This window comes from Hipposideros armiger, unplaced genomic scaffold (genome assembly GCF_001890085.2).
Source record: "Hipposideros armiger isolate ML-2016 unplaced genomic scaffold, ASM189008v1 scaffold_147, whole genome shotgun sequence".
In the NCBI taxonomy this organism is placed as follows: Eukaryota; Metazoa; Chordata; class Mammalia; order Chiroptera; family Hipposideridae; genus Hipposideros; species Hipposideros armiger.
Genome location: NW_017731497.1, coordinates 3153122 through 3177447, shown reverse-complemented (window position 1 = coordinate 3177447; position 24326 = coordinate 3153122). Strand labels below are relative to the sequence as shown.

At 39.5% G+C, this 24326-nt stretch overlaps 1 protein-coding gene across 1 annotated transcript in view; it reads left to right on the top strand.

The window, feature by feature from the left end:
* HERC1 (HECT and RLD domain containing E3 ubiquitin protein ligase family member 1) overlaps nucleotides 1–24326 on the top strand; it is a 205579-nt gene that overhangs the window by 144670 nt on the left and 36583 nt on the right. The window contains exons 41-51 of the mRNA XM_019650781.1: nucleotides 4704–4820; nucleotides 5099–5333; nucleotides 6386–6510; nucleotides 7949–8169; nucleotides 9114–9382; nucleotides 17890–17942; nucleotides 18624–18824; nucleotides 19519–19693; nucleotides 22518–22788; nucleotides 22929–23142; nucleotides 23969–24174. Coding sequence (XP_019506326.1) covers nucleotides 4704–4820; nucleotides 5099–5333; nucleotides 6386–6510; nucleotides 7949–8169; nucleotides 9114–9382; nucleotides 17890–17942; nucleotides 18624–18824; nucleotides 19519–19693; nucleotides 22518–22788; nucleotides 22929–23142; nucleotides 23969–24174 — 2087 coding nt within the window. The remainder of the gene's footprint in view (nucleotides 1–4703; nucleotides 4821–5098; nucleotides 5334–6385; nucleotides 6511–7948; nucleotides 8170–9113; nucleotides 9383–17889; nucleotides 17943–18623; nucleotides 18825–19518; nucleotides 19694–22517; nucleotides 22789–22928; nucleotides 23143–23968; nucleotides 24175–24326) is intronic.

Genomic DNA, 24326 nt, shown 5'->3' with positions numbered 1-24326 from the left:
GCCTTAGGCATTAAAAAGTTTTTTCATTCTGGCTGTGGTAACACAAACCCTTCCCAACCCTGTGTTAGCTTCAATGATTGTTCTGCCTGCTACTTCTTGGTAATTATTTCCCGAGCTTTGGATAGTTTTGTATTGGCATCAGCAGAGGACTTGAGGAGCTGCACATTTCTGGAGTTCTCTTTCTGGGTAGCCCTCTTCTTTCTATATAGCTCTCTTCTTTCTAGTATTAAACCCTGTGAATTTGAGCCTCTTTGAATTCTGTACTCTTGTCTTTTTAATTCAGAGAGAGCACTGAGTTTAGGTTGAATTTACTCTCCCTGAACTGTAGCTTGGAAGCTCTCCAGGCAATAAGCTGAGACAGTTGTGTACCTTGCCTTATTTGATTCCCTTCTCTCAAGGATCACTGTCCTACACTGCCTGTAGTTGTTTAAAGTGAGAGTAAATCCAATCTCTTACTGGCTAGAAGCAGAAGTCCATCAGACATATCAGTACTATTACTACTGTGGCAGTAGTGACATTTTTAAAGAAAAATGAGAATTATAGTCTTTCCCCCCTCCTTCCTTTCTAATTCAATTCAAAAGTCATTAAGTGAGGCCAACCTAGATAACACATTCATGCCAGCAGGGCTTGGGAGATGGGTGGTATGATGGCCTCTGGGGTGTCAGAACCCAATTGGGGTGAGGAAGGCTCCTTGTGTATATGGGAGTGACCTGGTATGGAGTATTGGAGTCCAGGTGGGGTGAGGAAATATCCACATGGCTGAGCACCAGAGCCATGCAGGTACGGAGGGCCTCCACTAGCACTGTCCACTGAGCGGGTCTGGGAACAGTGATGCTTCAGTAGCAGCAATAAACACACCTCGTGCTGAGATCTTATCTTCTAAATACCATTCTTTACAGAAAGGAACTCCAGTCTCCTGAGAGAAAATCTGATTTCAGGGTTGAGTATGAGCTGAGCTTAGAATAGCTGGTGCCAGAAACTGATAAAGTACTCAGAGGATGATGGGCACATGCCTCAAAGATATAGAAACCAGATTGAAAGGGCTTCCACTGGCCAAATCTGGGAGGTTTGGGGCATCAAAATAAATATAGTAACAGATAATAACCCATGAATACAATAAGAATCTATAACTCTATACTTACAGAGAAAGGAGAAACTTTGCTTTAAAGTAGAATACCAACTGATGAACCTGAAAGCAATGATGGACTTATAACACTATCATTTAAATGTCAACCATCATAATAATGATTAATTCAGCCAATAAATATAAATGATGCTAGTGAGTGAAGCTTTGATGAGGAATGGGATATTTACATGTTTTCATAGTTCCTTCTCCTAAATATTAATACAAAGGGGCAGGGCTGGCCGAGTGGCACGTTGGTTAAGAGCTGGCTTGGGACACCAGAGGGCCCCAGTTTGGATCCCACATATGAGGGCCAGTGACACTGCCCTCTACAGCTAAGATGCTGAACAACAGCTCAACCTGGAGCTGGGCTGCTGTGAGTCGCCAGCGACGGTGTAGGCTGCAGCTCCTGTGTCAGTGGGTTGCCATGGGCTACCGTGGAGCCAGCAGCCAGCGTGAGCGGCCAGCAGCCTCTGTGAGCGGCCGTCCAGAAGCTGGCGACAGATCTGCCTCGCCCGGGAAGAGAGCAATGATGGTGCCAACTTGGGCCAGTGAAGCAACGTCCTCCGCAACTAGACTGAAGAACAAAAGGACAGCAACTTGTCTGTTCCCCTTCCCCCTATTCCCCAGCGCTATTGCTATCCCCCAATTCCCCAATAAAAATCTTTAAAAAAAAATACAAAAGGGCAAAATGGATACCTTTATATAGTGGAGAAACCTGTCAGATACTAGCTTAACTCAAATGATCAAAGTTAACCACCAGTTATGGGACAAATTGAAATCATGTATCATCAAATAGAATGTAATGAGAAGAAGGCAACATCAGTTCTGTGGTATTCCTGCCCAAAAGTACAACCTGAATCTAATCATGAGGAAACATCAGACAAACCCAAATTGAGGGACAGTCTACCATGTACCTGACTTGTAATCTTCAAAGTATCAAAAGTTATTGAAGTAGCCTTTCTGTCAGTGGATGCCTCCGAGTAAGCATCGTTAAGTCTCCCTTCCTGCGGTCGTCATGTCTAAGTCAGAGTCTCCCAAAGAGCCTGAACAGCTACAGAAGCTCTTCATCGGAGGTTTGAGTTTTGAAACAACAGATGAGAGTCTGAGGAGCCATTTTGAGCAATGGGGAACGCTCACAGACTGTGTGGTGATGAGAGACCCAAACACCAAGCGCTCCAGAGGCTTTGGGTTTGTCACCTATGCCACTGTGGAGGAGGTGGATGCAGCCATGAATGCAAGGCCACACAAGGTGGATGGAAAAGTTGTGGAACCAAAGAGGGCTGTCTCAAGAGAAGAGTCTCAAAGACCTGGAGCTCACTTAACTGTGAAAAAGATTTTTGTTGGTGGTATTAAAAAAGACACTGAAGGGCCGGCCAAATGGCTCAGTTGGTTAAGAGCTCGCTCAAGAGTTTGAGCTCTGAGCAACAGCGGTTCGAGTCCAGCCCGAGCTGAGCAGCCGCTGAGCTGCCAAGAGGTAGCAGGATGGCTCAGCTAAAAAAAAAAAAAAAAACTGAAGCATATCACCTAAGAGATTATTTTGAACAGTATGGGAAAATTGAAGTGATTGAAATCATGACTGACCAAGGCAGTGGCAAGAAGAGAGGCTTTGCTTCTGTAACCTTTGATGACCATGACTCTGTAGACAAGATTGTCATTCAGAAATACCATCCTGTGAATGGCCACAACTGTGAAGTAAGGAAAGCCCTATCTAAGCAAGAGATGGCTAGTGCTTCATCCAGCCAAAGAGGTCGAAGTGGTTCCGGAAACTTCGGTGGTGGTCGAGGAGGTGGTTTTGGTGGGAATGACAACTTTGGTCGTGGAGGAAACTTCAGTGGTCGAGGTGGCTTTGGTGGCAGTCGTGGTGGTGGAGGATATGGTGGCAGTGGGGATGGCTATAATGGATTTGGTAATGATGGTGGTCATGGAGGAGGCGGCTGGTTACTCTGGAGGAAGCAGAGGCTATGGAAGTGGTGGACAGGGTTATGGAAACCAGGGCAGTGGCTATGGTGGGAGTGGCAGCTATGACAGCTATAACAACGGAGGAGTCGGAGGCGGCTTTGGCGGTGGTAGTGGAAGCAATTTTGGAGGTGGTGGAAGCTACAACGATTTTGGCAATTATAACAATCAGTCTTCAAATTTTGGACCCATGAAAGGAGGAAACTTGGGAGGCAGAAGCTCTGGCCCCTGTGGTGGTGGAGGCCAATACTTTGCCAAACCACGAAACCAAGGTGGCCATGGCGGTTCCAACAGCAGCAGTAGCTATGGCAGTGGCAGAAGGTTTTAATTACTGCCAGGAAACAAAGCTTAGCAGGAGAGGAGAGCCAGAGAAATGACAGGGAAGCTACAGGTTACAACAGATTTGTGAACTCAGCCAAGCACAGTGGTGGCAGGGCCTACCTTCTACGAAGAAGACATGTTTTAGACAATACTCATGTGTATGGGCAAAAAAACTCAAGGACTGTATTTGTGACTAATTGTATAACAGGTTATTTTAGTTACTGTTCTGTGGAAAGTGTAAAGCATTCCAACAAAGGGTTTTAATGTAGATTTTTTTTTTGCACCCATGCTGTTGATTGCTAAATGTAATAGTCTGATCATGACGCTGAATAAATGTGTCTTTTTTTAAAAAATGTGCTGTGTAAAGTTAGTCAACTCTGAAGCTATCTTGGTAAATTACCCCAACAGTGTGAAGTTAGAATTCCTTCAGGGTGATGGCCAGGTTCCATTTGAAATTTATTTACAACCTGCTTGGGCTCAGTCAGAAGCCATTGTCTTCAGAAACCTTGGTGTAGTTGAATTGACAGTTACTGTGTTGGTGATCTGGAGCTCACCATTAAAAGAGTCATCCAAGCAGAGTCATGGAGTTTATTTGGTTATTAATGATTGTTGGCATATCCTATGCAATATATCTAAATTGAATTATGGTACCAGATAAAATTATAGATGGGAATGAAGCTTGTGTATCATCCATTATCATGTGTAATCAATAAACGATTTAATATCTTCTTGAAAAAAAAAGTTATTGAAGTAGGCTGAAGAGAGACATGAAAACTAAATACAGAGGTGATCCTTGATTGGATCCTTTGCTTTTGCCACAACTAGAATTTGATCTGGAGTAGATGATACAACATTATTGACTTCCTGTCTTTGATGGTTATGTAATGGTTATGCAGGAGAACATCCTTATTTGTAGGAGTTATATATACTAGTGTATTCAGGGGAGACGGAGCATCATATATATTAGTGTATTCAGGGGAGAGACACTAATTCAGGGAGCATCATATCTGCTATTTCCTCTCCAGTGGATCAGGGGTAAAAGAATTCTTTGTACTATTCTTGCAAATTTCTGTTGTTTGAAATTTTTTTCAGCAGATTTATCTTTATGAAAAACCTTAAGCTATAACAAATGTAATCACATTTAGTTATCTTTTTAGTGAATTCTTAACAGTGTAAAATTCTTAATTTCATTAAATTTGGACAGTATTAGGACATTGGGGACTTAGGGTTACTTAAGAACACTTTTTACTCATGGTGTTTAGTAATATTTAGGTCTTTACTTCTCTTTCTTTTGTCTCAGCCTTGTCAGACCCAAGCAGTAGACTTTCAACTTCTCCTCCTCCTCCAGCAATTGCAGTACCCTTGCTGGAAATGGGGTTCTCTCTCCGGCAGATTGCCAAAGCCATGGAAGCCACAGGTAGGATAAGTTTTTATATGTCATTATATGCAGCTATGAGAAGCCTCATCTTATTAAATGCAATATATTTTTGTTGTTTTTAATTTTTTTTATTAAGATTTTATTGGGGAATTGGGGAAGGGGGCAATATATGTTTTAAGAGGTCATAAAGCTTGGTAAGATTTTTAACACCAGATTTAGTTACAATGGCATCAGAGCTGCCACTCTTAAGCTGATAGCATGAATAACTAATTATTTTGCCCACAGTCAGTATCAGAATTTTTTTTATTCCTCTTCAGGTGCTCGAGGAGAGGCTGATGCCCAGAACATCACTGTCCTTGCCATGTGGATGATAGAGCACCCTGGGCATGAGGACGAGGAGGAGCCTCAGTCAGGGAGCAGCATAGCAGACTCAAGGCACGGAGCAGCAGTCCTAGGCAGTGGTGGGAAGTCAAATGATCCTTGTTATCTGCAGTCACCAGGAGACATACCATCAGCTGATGCTGCTGAAATGGAGGAAGGTTTTAGTGAAAGGTGAAATTCCCAATTTCCATATTTCTGTTCATGTTATAAATGATGCCCCCAAGAGCCCTGTTTATTTCCCATCATAGGTGTTTCTAATGGTATATAAAGTTGGTAAGTAGAGATATGTAAAAAGATGGACATTTCAGTTGCAAGTTTATGTTTCTGTGAAGGGTAAAAATGACATGACAGCTTTTGACTTGAATGGATGTTTTCATGGAAAGAAGGAAATAACTTTTATGTAAAATTGATCTGAAAAGGAAACTGAAAATTAAAACAAGTTTATTTTGAAATAAACATGCTGATAGAATAATTTTATTTCATATAAGTGATATAACATAGAATGTTCACTACAATATTAGAAATTGATTTAATTAATGCATTTGATTAATTAAATTAAACTTTTAAGTCTTTTCTGTCTCTTAATATATATTTATATTTTAATTTCTTCTTCAGTTTTTAATGTAGAGTACAATATACCCCTTTTTTAAGTTGAGAAAAGAGTTTTGTGATAATGCCTAGCCTTAATGAGATGTAATAAAATATTCTACAATTCTTCCTAAATTTTTCCCCGTTCGGCACTTCTTATGACTTTAAATCTTCATTTTTAATTTTAGCCTATAGAGTCATATGGTTACCATGGCTTGCATCTTATGTAAATATGCAGACTTTTTCTGACAACTCAGTGAATATTTTCATAACTTATTTTGAAATATCTGCTTCTCCTAGGCAAGGGTTCCCGATCATTTTAAATTTAAGAATTTAATTATTTAAGATTTAGTTAAGGCCACGGATCCCATTTGAATTTGAACATGCATTAAGCATCATTTCATTATTGACATAATTCAAAATCAGATAAAGTTATTGCTCATGGCAATATGACACATTTAAAACTTAGGAGCTTTACCAGGGACAAAAGATATATTTCCAAGTTATATCGTAAACTTATTTTATTCTTGGTAATATTTGGAGGAAAACATACCACCACAAGCAAGCATGCACCTATGCTTTCTATTCATGATTGGTTTTAAGAATCTGTGTTGCTTTCAAACTTGCACTTGCAGCCCTGATAATCTGGATCATACAGAGAATGCAGCTTCTGGAAGTGGACAACCAGCTAGGGGTCGCTCAGCAGTAACAAGAAGGCACAAGTTTGATTTAGCTGCTCGCACATTGCTAGCAAGAGCAGGTAATTATATGTTTCACATTCTCTTGGTAAAAGTATCATATAGTTTGCTTATATTTTAAAGTCAATATAAAAGGAAAATTAAAGAGATGTAAACTAATGATACTAAATACTCAGTTCTTCCATATTAACAGAACAGCTGTTTGCATATTACTTTCTGTGTATTTATATAATTTTACATAATTGAAATCATAGCATGCATTCATAGATTTATTTGTAAGTTCCCTGTGGGTGCAGAAGGCTATACTGGTCACTTGTAAATATTGAGAAATTTTATAAATACTCTCTGCCCTCAAGCAACTTATAATTTAAGAGATGAAGGTGCGTGCTTAAAATTTAATATCAGTGTAGAAAAGGAGCTGATAAGAGCACTGTGCCAAAGAAGTAGTCACTGGCTTTTCTGATGTTCTCTGTGAGCTTTAGGGGTTCACTACTAAGTAAAGCCCTAGATCCGCAAAAATAAATTCCCTCATTACAGGATTATGGTCTGGGCATGTGAAGTATAAGTTACAGGGAACATATTTTCTGAACTAAAAATTAGGATATGTGATTTGTGAAAACAGAGTTTGATCCTTGCAATATTAAAACAAAAATAGTGATTCAGTAATTTATGGGAACAGAGAAATTGAGACTGTCCTAGAAAATATAGGATGTATACTTAATATATAATGAAAGAGACCGATTTAAAAAAAAACAGAACTAAAATAATAATAGCCCACACTTACTGTTATTCTATATAACATATGTTACGAAGTATTTTACATGGATTATCTTTTTTTTAAAGATTTTTATTGGGGAATTGGGGGATGGGAACAGCGCTGGGGAATTGGGGGAAGGGGAATAGACAAGTTGCTGTCTTTTTGTTCTTCAGTCTAGTTGTGGAGGACTAGCTCAAGTTGCTTCACTGGCCCAAGTTGGCACCATCATTGCGCTCTTCCGGGGCGAGGCAGATCAGTCGCCGGCTTCTGGTCAGCCGCTCATGCTGGCTGCTGGCTACACATGGTAACCCATGGCAATCCACTGCAGCAGGGGCTGCAGCCTATGCCATCGCCAGCGACTCACGGCAACCCCGCTCCAGGTTGAGCTGTTGTTCAGCATCTTAGCTGTAGAGGGCAGTGTCACTGGCCCTCATATGTGGGATCCGAACCGGGGCCCTCTGGCGTCCCAAGCCAGCTCTTAACCAATGTGCCGCTCGGCCGGCCCTTTACATAGATTATCTTATTTAAACCTGTGAACCGCCCTGCTTGGTATGAGTGCTGTTATCCCCATTTTACAGAAAATAAAACACATGTGATAGGTAAAATTTTATGTTTATGATCTGGACTCCAGTAAGTCAGGTGAGATAGGCTCTGACCTGCATGTATGGCAGTTAAGAATTGGTGAAATATTCAGAATTATTTTATACATGCAAATAAAATTCCTTTTTTTGTTTTGTTCTGAGCGGGGTTATACCGCTCTGTGCAGGCCCACAGGAATCAAAGTCGGAGAGAAGGAATATCTTTGCAGCAAGACCCAGGGGCGTTGTATGACTTTAATTTAGATGAGGAATTGGAAATTGATCTTGATGATGAAGCCATGGAAGCTATGTTTGGACAAGACCTGACCAGTGAAAATGATATTCTGGGAATGTGGATCCCAGAGGTACTGGATTGGCCTACCTGGGTGTGTGTGACTGCAGCGGGGGCTGCTCTGACTTATTTTCCTGCCCTCCTGTTCTTACAGCTTATTACTAATAACAGCCTTGCCTAGAGTTGTAACACTCTCGAAAGTCGTACATCTCATCCTAAAGTTTGGGGCTCTAACGCTTGAAGTTACTTTGATACCTACAAACTAATAAGAAAAAGTCTCTCTTGTTGCTGTCTCTGTGCGATTTTATTGCTTCTCTCCCCAGACTAGATGAATAGAGCCATATTGTGGTAATATTTGATTCTAATATCAAAGGTAGATTACGAACAGGCTTGAGGTCCCAATCAACTCTGCTGGGTCTGTAACATGGCTGCTGTGCTCACCTTGCTACTGAATGCATGCCCTTCTCCTTTATAGGTTCCATTTAATCATTGTTAATGCCTCATTCTAGGAACCAATGCCACCTAGATCTTGTAAATACCTCATCCAGGGGCAGGGTACATGGCGGGTTTGTATGTTTACATTGTTTAGCGTTATGCTTTTGTGGCAGGGAACTGAAAAAGTCAAAGATGTGAGTTCTATAGGAAAGAGCATCTACTATATTATTAATAAGATAAATGAATCTTAATGACGTCTTAGAAATTCAGAAAATAGGTATGCATGTTATATGACCAGATAAAAAGTAGTTTTCGTTAGAGGGAGTTTTAAAAAATCATTTGAGATGAGGCAAATTGTTATTTTTATTCTCTTTTCTCAGTTGTGTAGTCAGTTACTTTTATAACTTATTAAAGAGGGGAATGGGAAAGAACATCTTCAGATTGTGAGTGAATTCTGACTTGAAAGAAATTTATGTAGCATTAATCTCCCAAATATTCCAGCACATGTAAACAAAGTAGTTAATTTAATATCATAAATAATCTATTGACCTCGTCTTAATTTTATGTGAACTGACTAATAATTGGATATGTAATTTTGTGCAGCATGTTTGTGAGTCTGAAGACAGGGAGGAAGTGGTGGTGTGTGAGCTGTGTGAATGCAGTGTTGTCAGCTTCAACCAGCACATGAAGAGAAATCACCCAGGCTGTGGGCGCAGTGCAAACCGGCAGGGCTATCGCAGCAACGGCTCCTACGTGGATGGCTGGTTCGGTGGTGAATGTGGGAGTGGAAACCCATACTACCTGCTGTGTGGCAGCTGCAGGGAAAAGTACTTAGCCCTGAAGACCAAATCCAAGACAACAAGTTCTGAAAGGTACTTTGAAATTGTATGGCTTTCCAGACCCTCTGAATGAAGAATATGAAGTGTCTCTCATTAAGGACATGAGAATTATAGTTTTTTCTTGAGAGGAGTTACTTTTTGACCTTTCCTAAAGTCCTGTGATTTCTGAATTGGGGGCAGGAAGAATGGAGGAGGTTGAGGAACTCATGTTCCTGTCAGAGCTGGGAGCCCCTGGTCCAGGAACAGTGGTATGTCAGCAGGTCCTTCACTGGAGTTTCACTATGGTAACCTTTGACGTGTTGGCAAGTTGTGGTGGGAGGCTTGCCTTAATATTTAGGAGGATTATGTTGAGTTTTTTCATTGGTGTTTTTCACCATATTTTTGACATCTTACTGAAGAATTTTTCCTTGATGAAAAAATAGATTATTAAGAGTAAATGAGAGGATTCAAGGGGAAAATGGCGGCTGTGAGGAGGGCTCCCTGAGTTCTCCCCTGGAAATCGCCGCAGTTTGAACTGCTGTAATTCTTTAAACAAACCTCTGATCACACAGAGCAGCTAAGAGACTCGCTCGCTGATTACTGGAAGGTAGGCAGACTGGGCGAGTGGGGGAAGAAGGAAGCAAGACGGCGTGGAGGTGCAGCCCGCTCCCACAGCTGCTGCTGAGACGTGGGGCCTCAGAGAGCAGATGGGAGAGTGTTCCCGCGGTTCGCTCCCCGTGCCTCGTGGCCCGCCTAGAGAGCAGCAAGAGCGCGACAGTTTGCAGTCTGAGGCAGAGGCCTCGGGCGGGCCAGTGGGGATAGAGAGAGGTGACGTGTGTGCAGAGGCGCGGTCCGCACCCACGGCTGCAGAGCCATGGGGCCCCAGGAGACATAACGGAGAGCATTGCAGGGCCAGGGCGGGCTCAGTCCCTGCACCCACCCGGTCCCACCGGGAGTGCAACAGGAGCTCCGCGGTGCGCCAACTCTGAGGCTGAAGCCTCAAACTAGGCGAGCGGGGGGAAGAGGGAAGCGAGATGCGTGGAGACGCAGCCTGCACCTGCAGCTGCAGAGACATGGGAACCCAGGAGGCAGAGCGGAGAGCATTGCAGTGCCAGGGTGGGCTCAGTTCCTGCGCCCCTGCGGTCCCTTCTGGAGCGCTGCAGGAGCTCGGCTGGAGTGTCTGAAGCAGAAGCCTCAGCTCAAAATGGTGCATAGATAAGAACCCACTCCCATCCTCCTCAGAAACCTTGGCCCCCGCCTTGCCAGAGTCTTAAGCTGACCCTTGAATGGAGGAGTAGGGTCAGATTACAGAGGTGCTCCTACTCCCAAGGGGTTGAGAAACTTCGCATGAGAAGAGGCTGTGGAGTGTGAGCCTACTAGCACCCTGTCCCCACCTCTCCTGCACAGCTTGGGAGGCAGGGCAACTTCAGCTGCTCATTCACTCACAGCACCCCCATCAGGTGGCTCTGAAATCTCACACCCCCGACAGCCTCCAGCAGAAAGAGTGCCAGAAGACGCACATCCAGCAGTCTGGCTGGGCAGCACTCAGCGTGCCTTGGGGCAGCCGAGAGCAGAAATGGCATTGACTTTGTAAAAACTACCAATCACACCTCATAACCCCACTCATCTACAATAGACCTGCATTGCCAGGGTCACTATATGTGCAAAGTGGCCGGCTCTGCCCCCACAAGATGCTGAGGAGTTTTTGTATAGCAGAGGACAACCTGGGGAGAGCTTGGTGGACATTAGCCAAGACTGGCACTGGTTGTTATTTTTGTTTGTTTGTTTTTCACGTGTTTTTTGTTGTTTTGTTTTTTGGGTTGTTTTGTTTTTTGGGGGTGTTTTGGGGGTTTTTTTTTGGTTGCTTGTTTTGGTTGTTTTTGTTTTCTATTTCATTATTATCATTTTTAGTTTTTTAATATAGGCATATATAGGTGTATACATGTGGATATATATGTCCATATATATATATTTTTTTTTCTCTTTCTTTCCTTCTTTCTTTTCTATCCTCTCTCTCTCCCATCTTCTTTCTTTTCACTGCTGTACTTTTCCTCCCTCTTTACATTTTTCTGCAATTTTTATTTTTTGGGTGTTGCTATTTTGTCTTTTGTGTTTATTTTTTATTTTATTATATTTTACTTTGTTTTTTGTTTTGTTTGTTTTGTTTTTGTTTGTTTTCTTCTTTTGTATGTTTGATAGTTCTGTACATGTTAAGTGTAGGTTGTTGGTTGTTTTTTACTGTAAGAGTATCTAGTTTCCTTTGGTGGCTATTGTGGTTGTGCTTGTTGATCTGTTTTGCTCTAAAATCACTCTGCAGCAGGGCCCAGCCAAAGAGGCACAAGAATCATCACACCCAGAGGCCAGCGTTAGATAAAACCAGAGGATTACAGGGTTTGACCTACAAGAGTAACACCCAAAGGGAAATCGCTACAGGCACAAGAGGCCATAGGGGACAAGCCTCATTGGAGGGGTCAACTTGCATACAGCAGCTCATAAACTGTGGACACGGCTAATCCTCACAGCTAGTCAGCCTGGGCGTCAATCCCACCTACTGACAAGCCAAAAGCAATCAAAGCTCAACTTCAACAGGAGAAGACACACAACACAAGGAACACCTCTGGTACACACGCACAGGAGAATAAGGAGACTGAGTAATTAAATTATAAAGGACACATACCACATAAGTCCACCCAGAAAAGACTGAGAGACCTAGGGGATCTACCTATTACATTGAAGCAAGCACAAAGAGTAAGCCAGAATAGGGAAACAAAGAAACACATCCCAAATAAAAGAACAAAAGAAACTCAGTGGAGCTAGAGGAAATAGAGGTAAACAACCTATCGGAGACAGAGTTCAGAACACTGATTATTAGAATGTTCAAGGAAATTAATGAGAATATAAAGAAGGATAAAGAAATCATGAAAAACAACCAGCTAGAACTAAAAAATACAACTACTGAATTAAAAAACAAACTCAATGGAATTACTAGCAGATTGGATGAAGCAGAGGATCGAATCAGTGACTTAGAAGACAAGATAGCCGTGATTATCCAAACGGGACAACAAAAAGAAACAAGAATAAAAAAACACTGAAAATAGTTTAAGAGAGCTGGGCGACAACATCAAGTGCAACAACATGCGCATCATAGGAATACCAGAAGGAGAAGAGAAGGGAGCAAGGGATTGAGAACATAATTTGAAGTAATAATGTCTGAAAACTCCTCTAACCTAGCAAAGGAAATTGACATACAAGCCCAGGAAGTACAGAGAGTTCTAACCAAGATGATCCCAAATAGGCCCACACCAAGACACATTATAGAGAAAATGGCAAGGGTTAAAGACAAAGACAGAATCCTAAAAGCAGCAAAGGACAGGCAGCAAGTTACTTACAAGGGCATCCCCATAAGAATATCAGCCGACTTTTCTACAGAAACTTGGCAGGCCAGAAGGGAGTGGCAGGAGGGTTTCAAAGTGATGAAAAAAAAGGCCTACAACCTAGATTGCTTTATCCAGCAAGGTTATCATTTAAAATCGAAGGAGAGATAAAGAGCTTCCCAGAAAAGAATAAACTAGAGGAATTCATTACCACCAAGCCTGAATTGCAGGAAATGTTAAAAGGGCTTTAAGCAGAAAAAAGAGAAAAACAACTAACAAAAGACCAGGAACACAAATAACAAAATGGCAATAACTATGTGCCTGTCAATAATCACATTAAATGTAAATGGATTAAATGCCCCAATCAAAAGACATAAGGTGGCTGAATGGATAAGAAAGCAAGATCCTTGCATATGCTGTATACAGGAGACTCACCTCAGATCAAAAGACACATACAGGCTGAAAGTAAAGGGATGGAGTAAAATATTTAATGCAAATGGAGCTGAGAAAAAAGCTGGAGTAGCAATACTTATATCAGATAAAATGGACTTTAAATTGAAGAATATAATAAAGGACAAAGAAGGGCACGTCATAATAATAAAGGGATTGATCCAACAAGAGGACATAACCCTAGTAAACATCTATGCACTTAACATAGTAGCTCCTAAATATATAAAACAGATATTGACAGATATAAAGACAGAGATCAACAGTAACACTATCATAGTAGGGGACTTCAACACCCCACTGTCACCAATTGACAGATCCTCCAGACAGAAAATCAGTGTGGAAACAACGACCTTAAATGACACATTAGACCAGCTGGATTTTAGCATTTCACCCCAAAGCTACAGAATATACATTCTTCTCAAGTGCACATGGAACATTTTCCTAGATAGACCACATGTTAGGCCACAAAACAAGTCTCAATAAATTTAAGAAGACTGAAATCATACAAAGCATCTTCTCCAACCATAATGCTATGAAACTAGAAATCAATTATAAGAAGAAATCCGGAAAGCACACAAATACATGGAGGCTGAATAACATGCTACTAAATAGTGAGTAGGTAAAAAATGAGATCAAGGAGGAAATCAAAAGATACCTCGAGCCAAACGAAAATGAAAACACCATGACCCAAAATCTATGAGATGCAGCGAAAGCAGTCCTAAGAGGGAAGTTCATAGCAGTGCAGGCCTACCTAAAGAAGCAAGAAAAATCTCAAATCAGGTTATCCTTACACCTCAGGGAACTGGAAAAAGAACAGCAAAATAAGCCCAAAGGAAGTACAAGGAAGAAGATAATAAAGACCAGAGCAGAAATAAACAAAATATAAACCAGAAAAATAATACAAAAGATCAATGAAACCAAGAGCTGGTTTTTTGAGAAGGTAAACAAAATTGACAAACTTTTAGCCAGACTCATCAAAAAAACAACAAAAAAAGAGGACTCAAATTAGTAAAATCAGGAATGAAAGAGGTGAAGTGACAACAGACACCACAGAAATACAAAAAATTTTAAGAAATTACTATGAGCAACTATAGGCCAACAAATTTGACAATGTGGAAGAAATGGATAGTTTTCTAGAAGCATACAGTCTTCCAAAGCTAACTCAAGAAGAAACAGAAAATCTGAACTGACTGATTACCACCAAGGAAATTGAAACAGTAATCAACAAGCTCCCAACAAACAAAAGCCCGGGACCAGATGGCTTCACAAGTGAATTTTACCAAACATTCAAAAAAGAATTATCACCTATTCTTCTCAAACTATTCCAAAAAGTCCAGAAGGAGGGAAGGCTCCCAAACTCTTTCTATGAAGCCACGATCACCCTGATTCCAAAACCAGACAAAGACAGTACAAAAAGGAAAACTACAGGCTGATATCCCTGATGAACATAGATGCAAAAATCCTCAACAAAATATAAGCAAACAGAATTCAGCAATATATTAAGAAGATCACCATGATCAAGTGGGTTTCATCCCTAGTATGCAAGGTTGGTTCAATATCTGCAAATCAATTAATGTGATACACCACAACTACAAAATGAAAAATAAAAATCATATGGTCATATCAGTAGATGCAGAAAAAGCATTTGTCAGAATACAGCAGCCATTTATGATAAAAACTCTTAGCAAAGTGGGAATAGAGGAATCATATTTCAACATAATAAAGGCCATTTATGTTAAACCCACAGCTAACATCATACTCAATGGGGAAAAGCTAAAACCATTCCCCTTAAGATCAGGAACAAGACAAGTCTGTCCACTTTCTCCACTTTTATTCAACATAGTTCTGGAAGTTCTAGCCACAGCAATCAGACAAGAAAAAGAAATAAAAAGCATCCAAATTGGTAAGAAGGAAGTAAAATTGTCATTATATGCAGATGACCTGACACTATATATAGAGAACCCCAAAGACTCCCATCAGAAAACTATTGGAACTGATAGACAAATTCAGTAAGGTAGCAGGATACAAAATTAATATTCAGAAATCAGTTGCATTTGTATATACCAATAATAAACTATTGGAAGGAGAAATTAAGAAAAGTCCCATTTACAATTGCTTCAAGAACTATAAAATACTTAGGAATAAATTTAACCAACAAAATAAAAGACCTGTACTCAGAAAATTATAAGACACTGAGGAAAGAAATAAAAGAAGATACAAATAAATGGAAACACCTACCATGCTCATGGAAGAATTAATATAGTTAAAATGTCCATACTGCCTAAAGCAATATATAGATTTAATGCATATATATAACTACCAAGTTTTATATATATATAAAACTACCAAGGGCATTTTTCACAGAAATAGAAAATATAATCCTAAAATTTATATGGAACCATAAAAGACCCCGAATAGCCACGGCAATCCTGAGAAATAAGAACAAAGTCAGGGGTATCATGCTACCAAACATCAAACCATACTACAAGGCTATAGTTATCAAAATAGTATGGTACTGGCATAAAAACAGGCACATAGATCAATGGAACAGAATAGAGAGCCCAGAAATAAATCCATGTATATATGGACAGTTAGTCTATGACAAGGGAAGCAAGAATTTACATTGGGGTTAAAGATAGTCTATTTAATAAATGGTGCTGGGAAAATTGGACTGACACATGCAAAAAAATGAAACTGGACCACCTCCTTATGCCATATATAAGAACAAATTCAAAATGGATTAAAGACTTAAACGTAAGACCTGAAACCATAAAACTCCAAGAAGGAAATATAGGGAATAAATTAGCAGATATTACCCTGAGCAATATTTTTACTGATACATCCCCACGGGCAAGGGACATAAAAGAAAACATGAACATATGGGATTACATCAAACTTAAAAGTTTTTTTACAACAAAGGAAACCCATCAATAAAACAAAAAGGAAGCCTACTGAATGGGAGAAGATATTTGTCAACGATATATCTGATAAGGGGTTAATATCCAAAATTTATAAAACATTCAACTCAACACCGAAAAAACAACCCAATTAATAAGTGGGCAGAGGATATGAAGAGACATTTCTCTAAAGAGGACATACAGATGGCCAACAGGCATATGAAAAAATGTTCAACATCACTAATCATTAGGGAAATGCAAATAAAAACCTCAATGAGATACCACCTTACCCCGGTCAGAATGGCTATCATCAGTCAACAAACAAGTGCTGGTGAGGTTGTGGAGAAAAGGGAACCCTGGTGCACTGTTGGTGGGATTGCGGATTGGTGCAGCCACTATGGAAATCAGTATGGAGGTATCTAAAAAAACTGGAAATGGAACTGCTTTATGACCCAGCAATTCCACTCTTAGGTATTTATCCAGAAAAACCCAAGACACTAATTCAAAAAAATATATGCACTCCTATGTTCATTGCAGCGCTATTTACAATAGCCAAGACTTGGAAACAACTGAAATGCCCATCGGTAGACGACTGGACTAAGAAACTGTGGTACATTTTCACAATGGATTATTACTCCGCTATAAAGAAGAAGGTGATCGTACCATTTGCAACGATCTGGATGGACCTAGAGAACATTATGCTGAGTGAAATAAGTCAGTCAGAGATAGACAAATACCATATTATCTCCGTTATATGTGGAATTTAAAGAACTGAATAAATGAGTAATGTAAACAGAAATAGTATCAGAGACACAGAGAAAAAATTGATGATTGCTAGATGGGACGGGTGGGGATGAGGGAGAAGGGGAAAGGATGAGACAACATAAATTGGTAACTGCACTATTGCCTCGGAGATAGAAAAGACTGTTTGGGGAATATAATCAATAATGTTGTAAATATTTTTTAGGGGGACAGATGGTCTCATGTCTTGTTAGGGAGACCACTTCATGGACGGTATAGAGGCCTGACCACTGCACTGTACATCTGAAGCTGCTGTTGAATAATATTATATGTCAACTATAATGTAATACATATATAGTCATGGGATGTGGAGTATAGTATGGGAATGGAGTCAATGGAATTGTAATAGATGTATGATATTGGGGTGGGAAGGCAGTGGATGGGAGGAGGAGGGTTGTCACTTTGTAAGGGGTGAAAAGGATAACTATTGTATTGTTTTGTATTCCTGAAACTAATAATTTTTAAAAAAGAAAAAAAATTTAGGACCAGCCGAGTAGCTCAGTTGGTTAAGAGCTCGCTCAAGAGTTTGAGCTCTGAGCAACAGCGATTTAATGCCCGGCCTAAGCTGAGCAGCTGCTGAGCTGCCAACAGGTGGCAGGATAGCTCAGCTTAAAAAAAAAATAAAAATAAAATAAATAAAAAATATATATATAAAAAATTTAAAAAAAAAAAGTAAATGAGCTTCTACGAAAGTATTACCTCTTTATGCCTTGAATAGCAATTGATCTGTAATAAGGTTTTTTTTTACCTTATTGTCAACTATTGAAACCTTTATGGTATTCTGGTATAGGCTTTGATTTAAAAAGTTGTTGGTGACTCAGAAACCTCCCCAGTAATTTGGTAAAATAGTCATTGGTTTTGTAAGCATGTGTGTACCTACATACCAACAGATTTTATTACATTAGCCCATAACATGAAACACACTTTTTATTTGTGTTGCTTTATTAATGACCTCTTAAAATGTCCTAATGACTTAATTTGCATTTTTGGGTGCTAACTGTTTCATATAAATACACAATGTTCTTCATATTTGGTGCAGGTACAAGGGACAAGCTCCAGATCTAATTGGCAAGCAGGACAGTGTATATGAAGGTAGTTGTTTTGATAGCTTCTTTTACATGTATGTTTATATATACCTTCTGCTTAACATCTGGTTACTAAAATTTACCTTTGTGTGTGTTTGTATTTATTACATCTTAACTTAAACTTTCCCTAAAGCTTAAGCTAGTTTAATAGCAACAGCCCTAGTTTTAAAAGTTAAAGGAAAAGGACCTGGGTTCAACTACTAGTTTCACCACAGAATGTTCATTTCTGTGGCTTTTTTTTAAAAGTAAAGAAAGTATATAGTACATTTTCAGTATTTATCCTAATTGATAAAAGTAAAAGTAAAAAAAAAGAAAGAAATGAGCATCAATTTGTCTGGAGCATTCATTTACTTGAAAGAACTCATTCCTTAATTATTATGGACAGAGTTAAGAACGCTTTGCTGGTCCTGTAACAATATTTTTTATTAGTTGAAACTTCCATTACTAGCTACAACATTTGCTATTGCTTTAAATAGATTTGACTGCTCTGACTCACTTTCCCTTCTATTCTCACTATTCCTCAGGAGTGCAGTTTGGTTAGGTCACCAGGAGATGGTGCCATAGTTCATTTTGTGGGCAACGAGTTTCAGTCCACCTGCATCTTAGACATATCTCACAATAACCATTGTCAGCAGGGTTATGTCATGTTTATATTCATATACCATACATCTGTTTATTTAAATTCCAGAAGACTGGGATATGTTGGATGTTGATGAAGATGAAAAGCTAACAGGTGAAGAAGAATTTGAATTACTTGCTGGACCACTTGGTTTAAACGACCGACGTATTGTACCAGAACCAGTTCAGTTCCCTGACAGTGATCCATTGGGAGCATCAGTAGCAATGGTAACAGCCACCAACAGTATGGAAGAGACTCTAATGCAAATAGGTAAACTGAAATGATGATTGGCATGGATTTTATAGAGTCTACATTAATTTATTTCTTAGGCCAATAATAATAAGGTAAAGGTAAATAATCATAAGAATAAGGGTTCAACATTGTCCCACCCATCAAGTATCCAAGTATCTTTAGTTAGTTGTTTTAAAATTTTTAAGGTATAATGTAATATTAAGTTTTGATTTTTGTGTGTATGTGAAATATTGAAGTGATAAAAAATTTATAAAATGTAAGATTTTTTTTTTAACACCATGATAAAATACTGGAACTGGTTAAGAACTATTTTGCAGTCTTTTTTTTATTTGAGAGGGTATGGTAACTTTTTGCTGTAGGGAATACAAAATAAAGAATTGGGCAGAATTGATGATTCACTTCTTAATATGTAGTCAAAGCATATTTTTAAAACTAGATCTTTCCTATATTAATATCAATAGATATGATGCATGAGCAAAATAAAACAAAAAAAATGTAAGAAACGTATTTCTTCTGTAATAGATTATTAACTTAGAAATACCTATTTCTCCCAAGGAATTTTCTGTATAACAAAGTTCCAGATGAGCAAAACACACTGGTTTGTAGTATTTCCTTGCAGCATAGAACGTAGGTAGAGTGAGAAATTTTTTTAGTAGTCCGGTTATTTTTTCTTACCATGTTGAGAACTAAACAAAATCTTAATGTTTTTCAGGTTGCCATGGCTCTGTAGAAAAGAGTTCCTCTGGGAGAATAACGTTAGGTGAGCAGGCAGCTGCCTTAGCAAACCCTCACGACCGGGTGGTGGCTCTAAGGAGAGTCACTGCTGCTGCTCAGGTTCTTCTGGCCAGAACCATGGTCATGAGAGCGCTGTCTCTTCTCTCAGTCAGGTAAGTGTTACTTTGCGTAAAATGATGCTGAGTTAGATTCTAGTATATATTAGACAGGAGTCTGGCTATTGTTTGGGAGGATGAGATAGAATTTTTTAAAACTTGAATATCTACGTACTATTGAATGAAAATTTGGACATAGCCATCATTGTTATTCATTCATTCGATCAGTTATTCAGTTAATACTTGGCTCTTTTTAGGTAGAAAATAATGCCATTATAGTAACTGAGTAAACTGCAAACATTTTATTTGATTATCCGAAATGCGAAGCTATGGCTATTTGATCCATTTGGTACAGGGTCAAAATAAAAGGTTGAACGAATTTTTCTGCAGAATTAACCAACTGTGTAGCTAAGTCAACCTGCAGATTCCATCATGGAGACTCTTGACATGTTCATACTGTGGCTTATAATGTTAAAAAAGGGAAGAGAATCAAGAATACCTAAAAGATATCCATTTAAGAAATGATGGGCCGGCCAAGTGGCTCGTTGGTTAAGAGTTGGCTTGGGAGCGTGAGCTCTGAGCAGCAGGGCCGCTGGTTTGGGTCCCACGTGGGCCAGTGATACTGCCCTCCTCAGCTAAGATGCTGAACAACAGCTCGACCTGGAGCTGGGCTGCTATGAGTTGCTGGCGACAGCGTAGGCTGCGGTGGGCTGTTGTAAGCAATCATGAGTAGCCGGCAGCCAGCGTGAGCGGCCACCAGCTGCCGTGAGCCGCCATGAGCAGCTGTCCAATGGCCGGTGACCGATTTGCCTCAACCAGGAAGAGCGCAATGATCACAATACCAATATGGGCCAGTGAAGCAACGTCCTCCATAACTAGACTGAAGAACAAAAGGACAGCAACTTGTCTGTTCCCCTTCCCTGATTCCCCAAACTCTGTTCCCTCTCCCAACTCCCTAATAAAATATTTATAAAGAAAAGAAAAGAAATGGTTAGGGGTGACCAGTTAGCTCAGTTGGTTAGAGTGTCATGCTGATAAGACCAAGGTTGCCAGTTCGATCCCCACATGGACCAATGTGAGCTGCGCCCTCCTTAAAAAACAAAAAAAAAGAATTAACTATGACATTGTAGTAGCATGAAAGCAATGTGTAACCAATGACCATGGCTGTTCCCCAATTAAAAAAAAAAAAGAAATGTCATTTTTACAAAGACATAAAAGAAAAGAAATGGTTAAGCTAGGGTATTTACGTGTCAGTGAAGACAGAAGGACTCTGAAAGAAATCAAAATAAAATTTAGATGAGACTGTGCAGTACTGGCTCAAGAATAGACAATTTGGATAGTGGAGAAGAGTTCAGAAACTGACCCACACATATACGTAGATAAACACTTGATTTATGGTTTGATTTATGACAGTGTTTATACTGCAGAACAATGAGGAAAGGATGGTCTTCTCAATAACTTGGGCTAAGTCAGATGGTTTATTTACATAGGGAAAAAAAATGAGTGTTGGCCCTAACCTCACACTATATAAAACAAATATTTCCAAACGGCTCTTAGAGCTAAATGTAAAAGATCAATAATGTTTCTGTAAGGCAACATGGGAAGAATTTATTCTTGATCTTGGGACAGGCAGAGATTTCTTAAGTCACAAAAGGCCTTCACCATAAAGAAAAAGATTGATATGTTGGACTGCATTAAAAAAGAACCTTATGTTCAGCAAAAGTCATTAAGAAAGTAAAAACTCAGAAAGTAAAAAAAAAAAACAAAAAAACAAAAACCACTGAATGGGAGAAGATATTAGCAATGCATATAACCAACAGAATATGTAAATAATTCCTATAAATCAGTAAGAAAAAGACAGACAAGAAAAATGGACAAAATACAAAATAATATAAAAGAGGATATCCAAATGGCCAATAAATATGAAAAAGGAGGTGCTCAACCTCATTAGTCTTCAGAGAAATGAAAATGAAAACCCAGTGAGATACTACCACACAACCAACAGTATTGCTAAAGTTTAAAAGATTTAGGGGGAAAAGGTGAGCATGAGGATGTGGAACACAGAACTCTCATACCCTGCTGGTGAGGAAATAAATTGGTACACTGCTTTAGAAAACTGTTCAGTGGTACCAACTAAAGGTGAATATTAACATATTTCTTGACCCAGAAATTTACTTTTGGGTGTACAGCCATCAGAAGTGCTTGTATATATGCACCCAAAGACATAAGAAGGAACATTCATGGCAGTATTATGCATAATAGCACCATGCTGGAAACCACCTGATGTCATCTGTATAGATAAATTGTGGTGGATTTCATTTATGTGTCAGTGAAAATGAGTAACTACTGCTATAATGCAACAACATGGATGAGACTTAAAAGCATAATGTTGAGCAAAAAAAGCCAGACACAAAAGAATACATACTTTATTATTTTAGTTATATAAAGTTCAAAAACAGGTGAAACTGATTTATGGCTTTAGAAGTCAGAATAATGGTTACTTTCGAGGGCACAGTGACTAAGAAGGGCCTGAGCAGACTTCTAAGGTGTTGCTAATGTTTAGTTTCTTAATCTGAGAGTCAGTCGCATGGGTTTATTCAATTTATGCACATTCATCATTTGTGAACATGCCTGTATGTTATACTTTGGTAATTCAGTTATACTTCAAGTATATGTCAATATTTATTTTTTTTTAAAGTTTCAATAACAGTTAACAGCTTACCTAATATTTTTGGACATCTCTTAGGATATGTATGACAAGTGATATTACAGTCTACCTTTTATTTTGGTTGTTGGTACTATGGCTGATATGTGGGGTTCCCAATGGTCCTTTAAAAAATCAGCTATCTTTATCCATCTGATGTGTTTCCTTTTCTGGTAGTGGTTCCAGTTGTAGCCTGGCTGCTGGTCTTGAATCTCTGGGGCTTACAGATATCCGAACACTGGTGCGATTGATGTGCTTGGCTGCAGCAGGGAGAGCTGGTCTCTCTACCAGCCCTTCTGCCACGGCAGGCACCTCAGAACGCTCACGGGGAGGGCACAGCAAGGCCAACAAGCCCATCTCTTGCCTGGCCTACCTAAGCACAGCAGTGGGATGTCTGGCATCAAACACACCTAGTGCCGCAAAACTCCTGGTACAGTTGTGTACACAGGTAAGCTAGTTTTCAGGACTTTTCTTGTTGCATTGTTTATTTCCAACAGATTCTTAAAAGAGCCTTTTGAGGTGAAATCTTCTTTTTGTTCCAAAATTGTATGTAAAAATTAAATTTGTTTGTTCCAATTGCCTCTTCAGAACTTGATTTCTGCTGCAACAGGTGTAAATCTAACCACAGTCGATGATCCAATTCAGCGAAAATTTCTACCCAGCTTTCTCCGAGGAATTGCTGAAGAGAATAAGCTTGTAACCTCCCCAAACTTTGTTGTAACTCAGGCCCTTGTGGCACTACTAGCAGACAAAGGGGCCAAACTGAGACCTAACTATGATAAGTCAGAAGTTGAAAAGAAAGGTAAGTTCCATTCCATTTAATTTGTACAGTCTTCTAATCAGTTTGTGTAGTCTCCTTATCAATTTATTCATGTTTTTAAAAATCCCTTTTGGCATTGTTATGTGTGATGAATTATATAACATGTATACTTCTTAATTTTAGATCATAAAAGAAGTGCATGGATACTTTTTCATTGTACATAGAAACCAATATTAGTAAATGTACCAAATTCGTTTTCATTTGATTAGATTATTGTATTAGATTATGGTTTGAGTCACCATAGACAATAATCCTGGGTTTCCTTAATAAAATTGAGATGAAGGTACTGCTATTTTTCTCTTTGTCCTAAGATAAAAACCTTTGAAGGGACTGCTTAATCACTACTACCCTTCTCTCCATTAGGACCACTTGGCCAAGAGAGATGGGCCTTTGGATCTATCAGCCCAGTCCCTTAACTGGCTGTTAAGACCAGACCACTTTTGAGTCACAAAAGCCAAATTCTTATTTTTTAGGGCATGCTGCCTCTGCCCTGGCCTTAAAATTATTTCTGCTGCATTCTCAGTCTATGTGTCCTTAGAGCAAAGACTATTGATTGATGAATATAAATGTACATTTGCAATGAATGAGATTTATTATAGAATTTGGTGTGAGATAAATGCATTATACCTTGTATGCATATGTTAGTGAAATGAATGCTTACAAAAGTGCTAATTCTTAAAAGATATGGGTTAACCCATTTTTGTTTGTTCACCACCAGCTCTCACCTGGGTATTATTTTATTGTTTTATTTAAGGAGATTTAACTGCTCAGTTGTATGTCCATCCTTCCTATGATCCTTCCGCTGTAGGCCCTCTGGAGCTGGCTAATGCCCTAGCAGCTTGCTGCCTGTCCTCCAGGCTGTCTTCACAGCACAGGCAATGGGCTGCTCAGCAGCTCGTGCGCACTCTGGCTGCGCACGATCGCGACAACCAAACTACTCCACAAACATTCGCTGATATGGGAGGAGATCTCAGAAAATGCTCCTTTATCAAGTTGGAGGCTCATCAGAACAGAGTATGTATTTTGAACGCCAAGCATGTTGATCACCTTATGTAAGATAAAATAGTTTCTGCCCTTCTCAAAGAGCTCAAAGTTTAGGTCTCTCTCTCTCTCTCTCCCTCTCTCTCCCTCCCTCCCTCCCTCTCTCTCTCCCTCTCTCCCTCTCT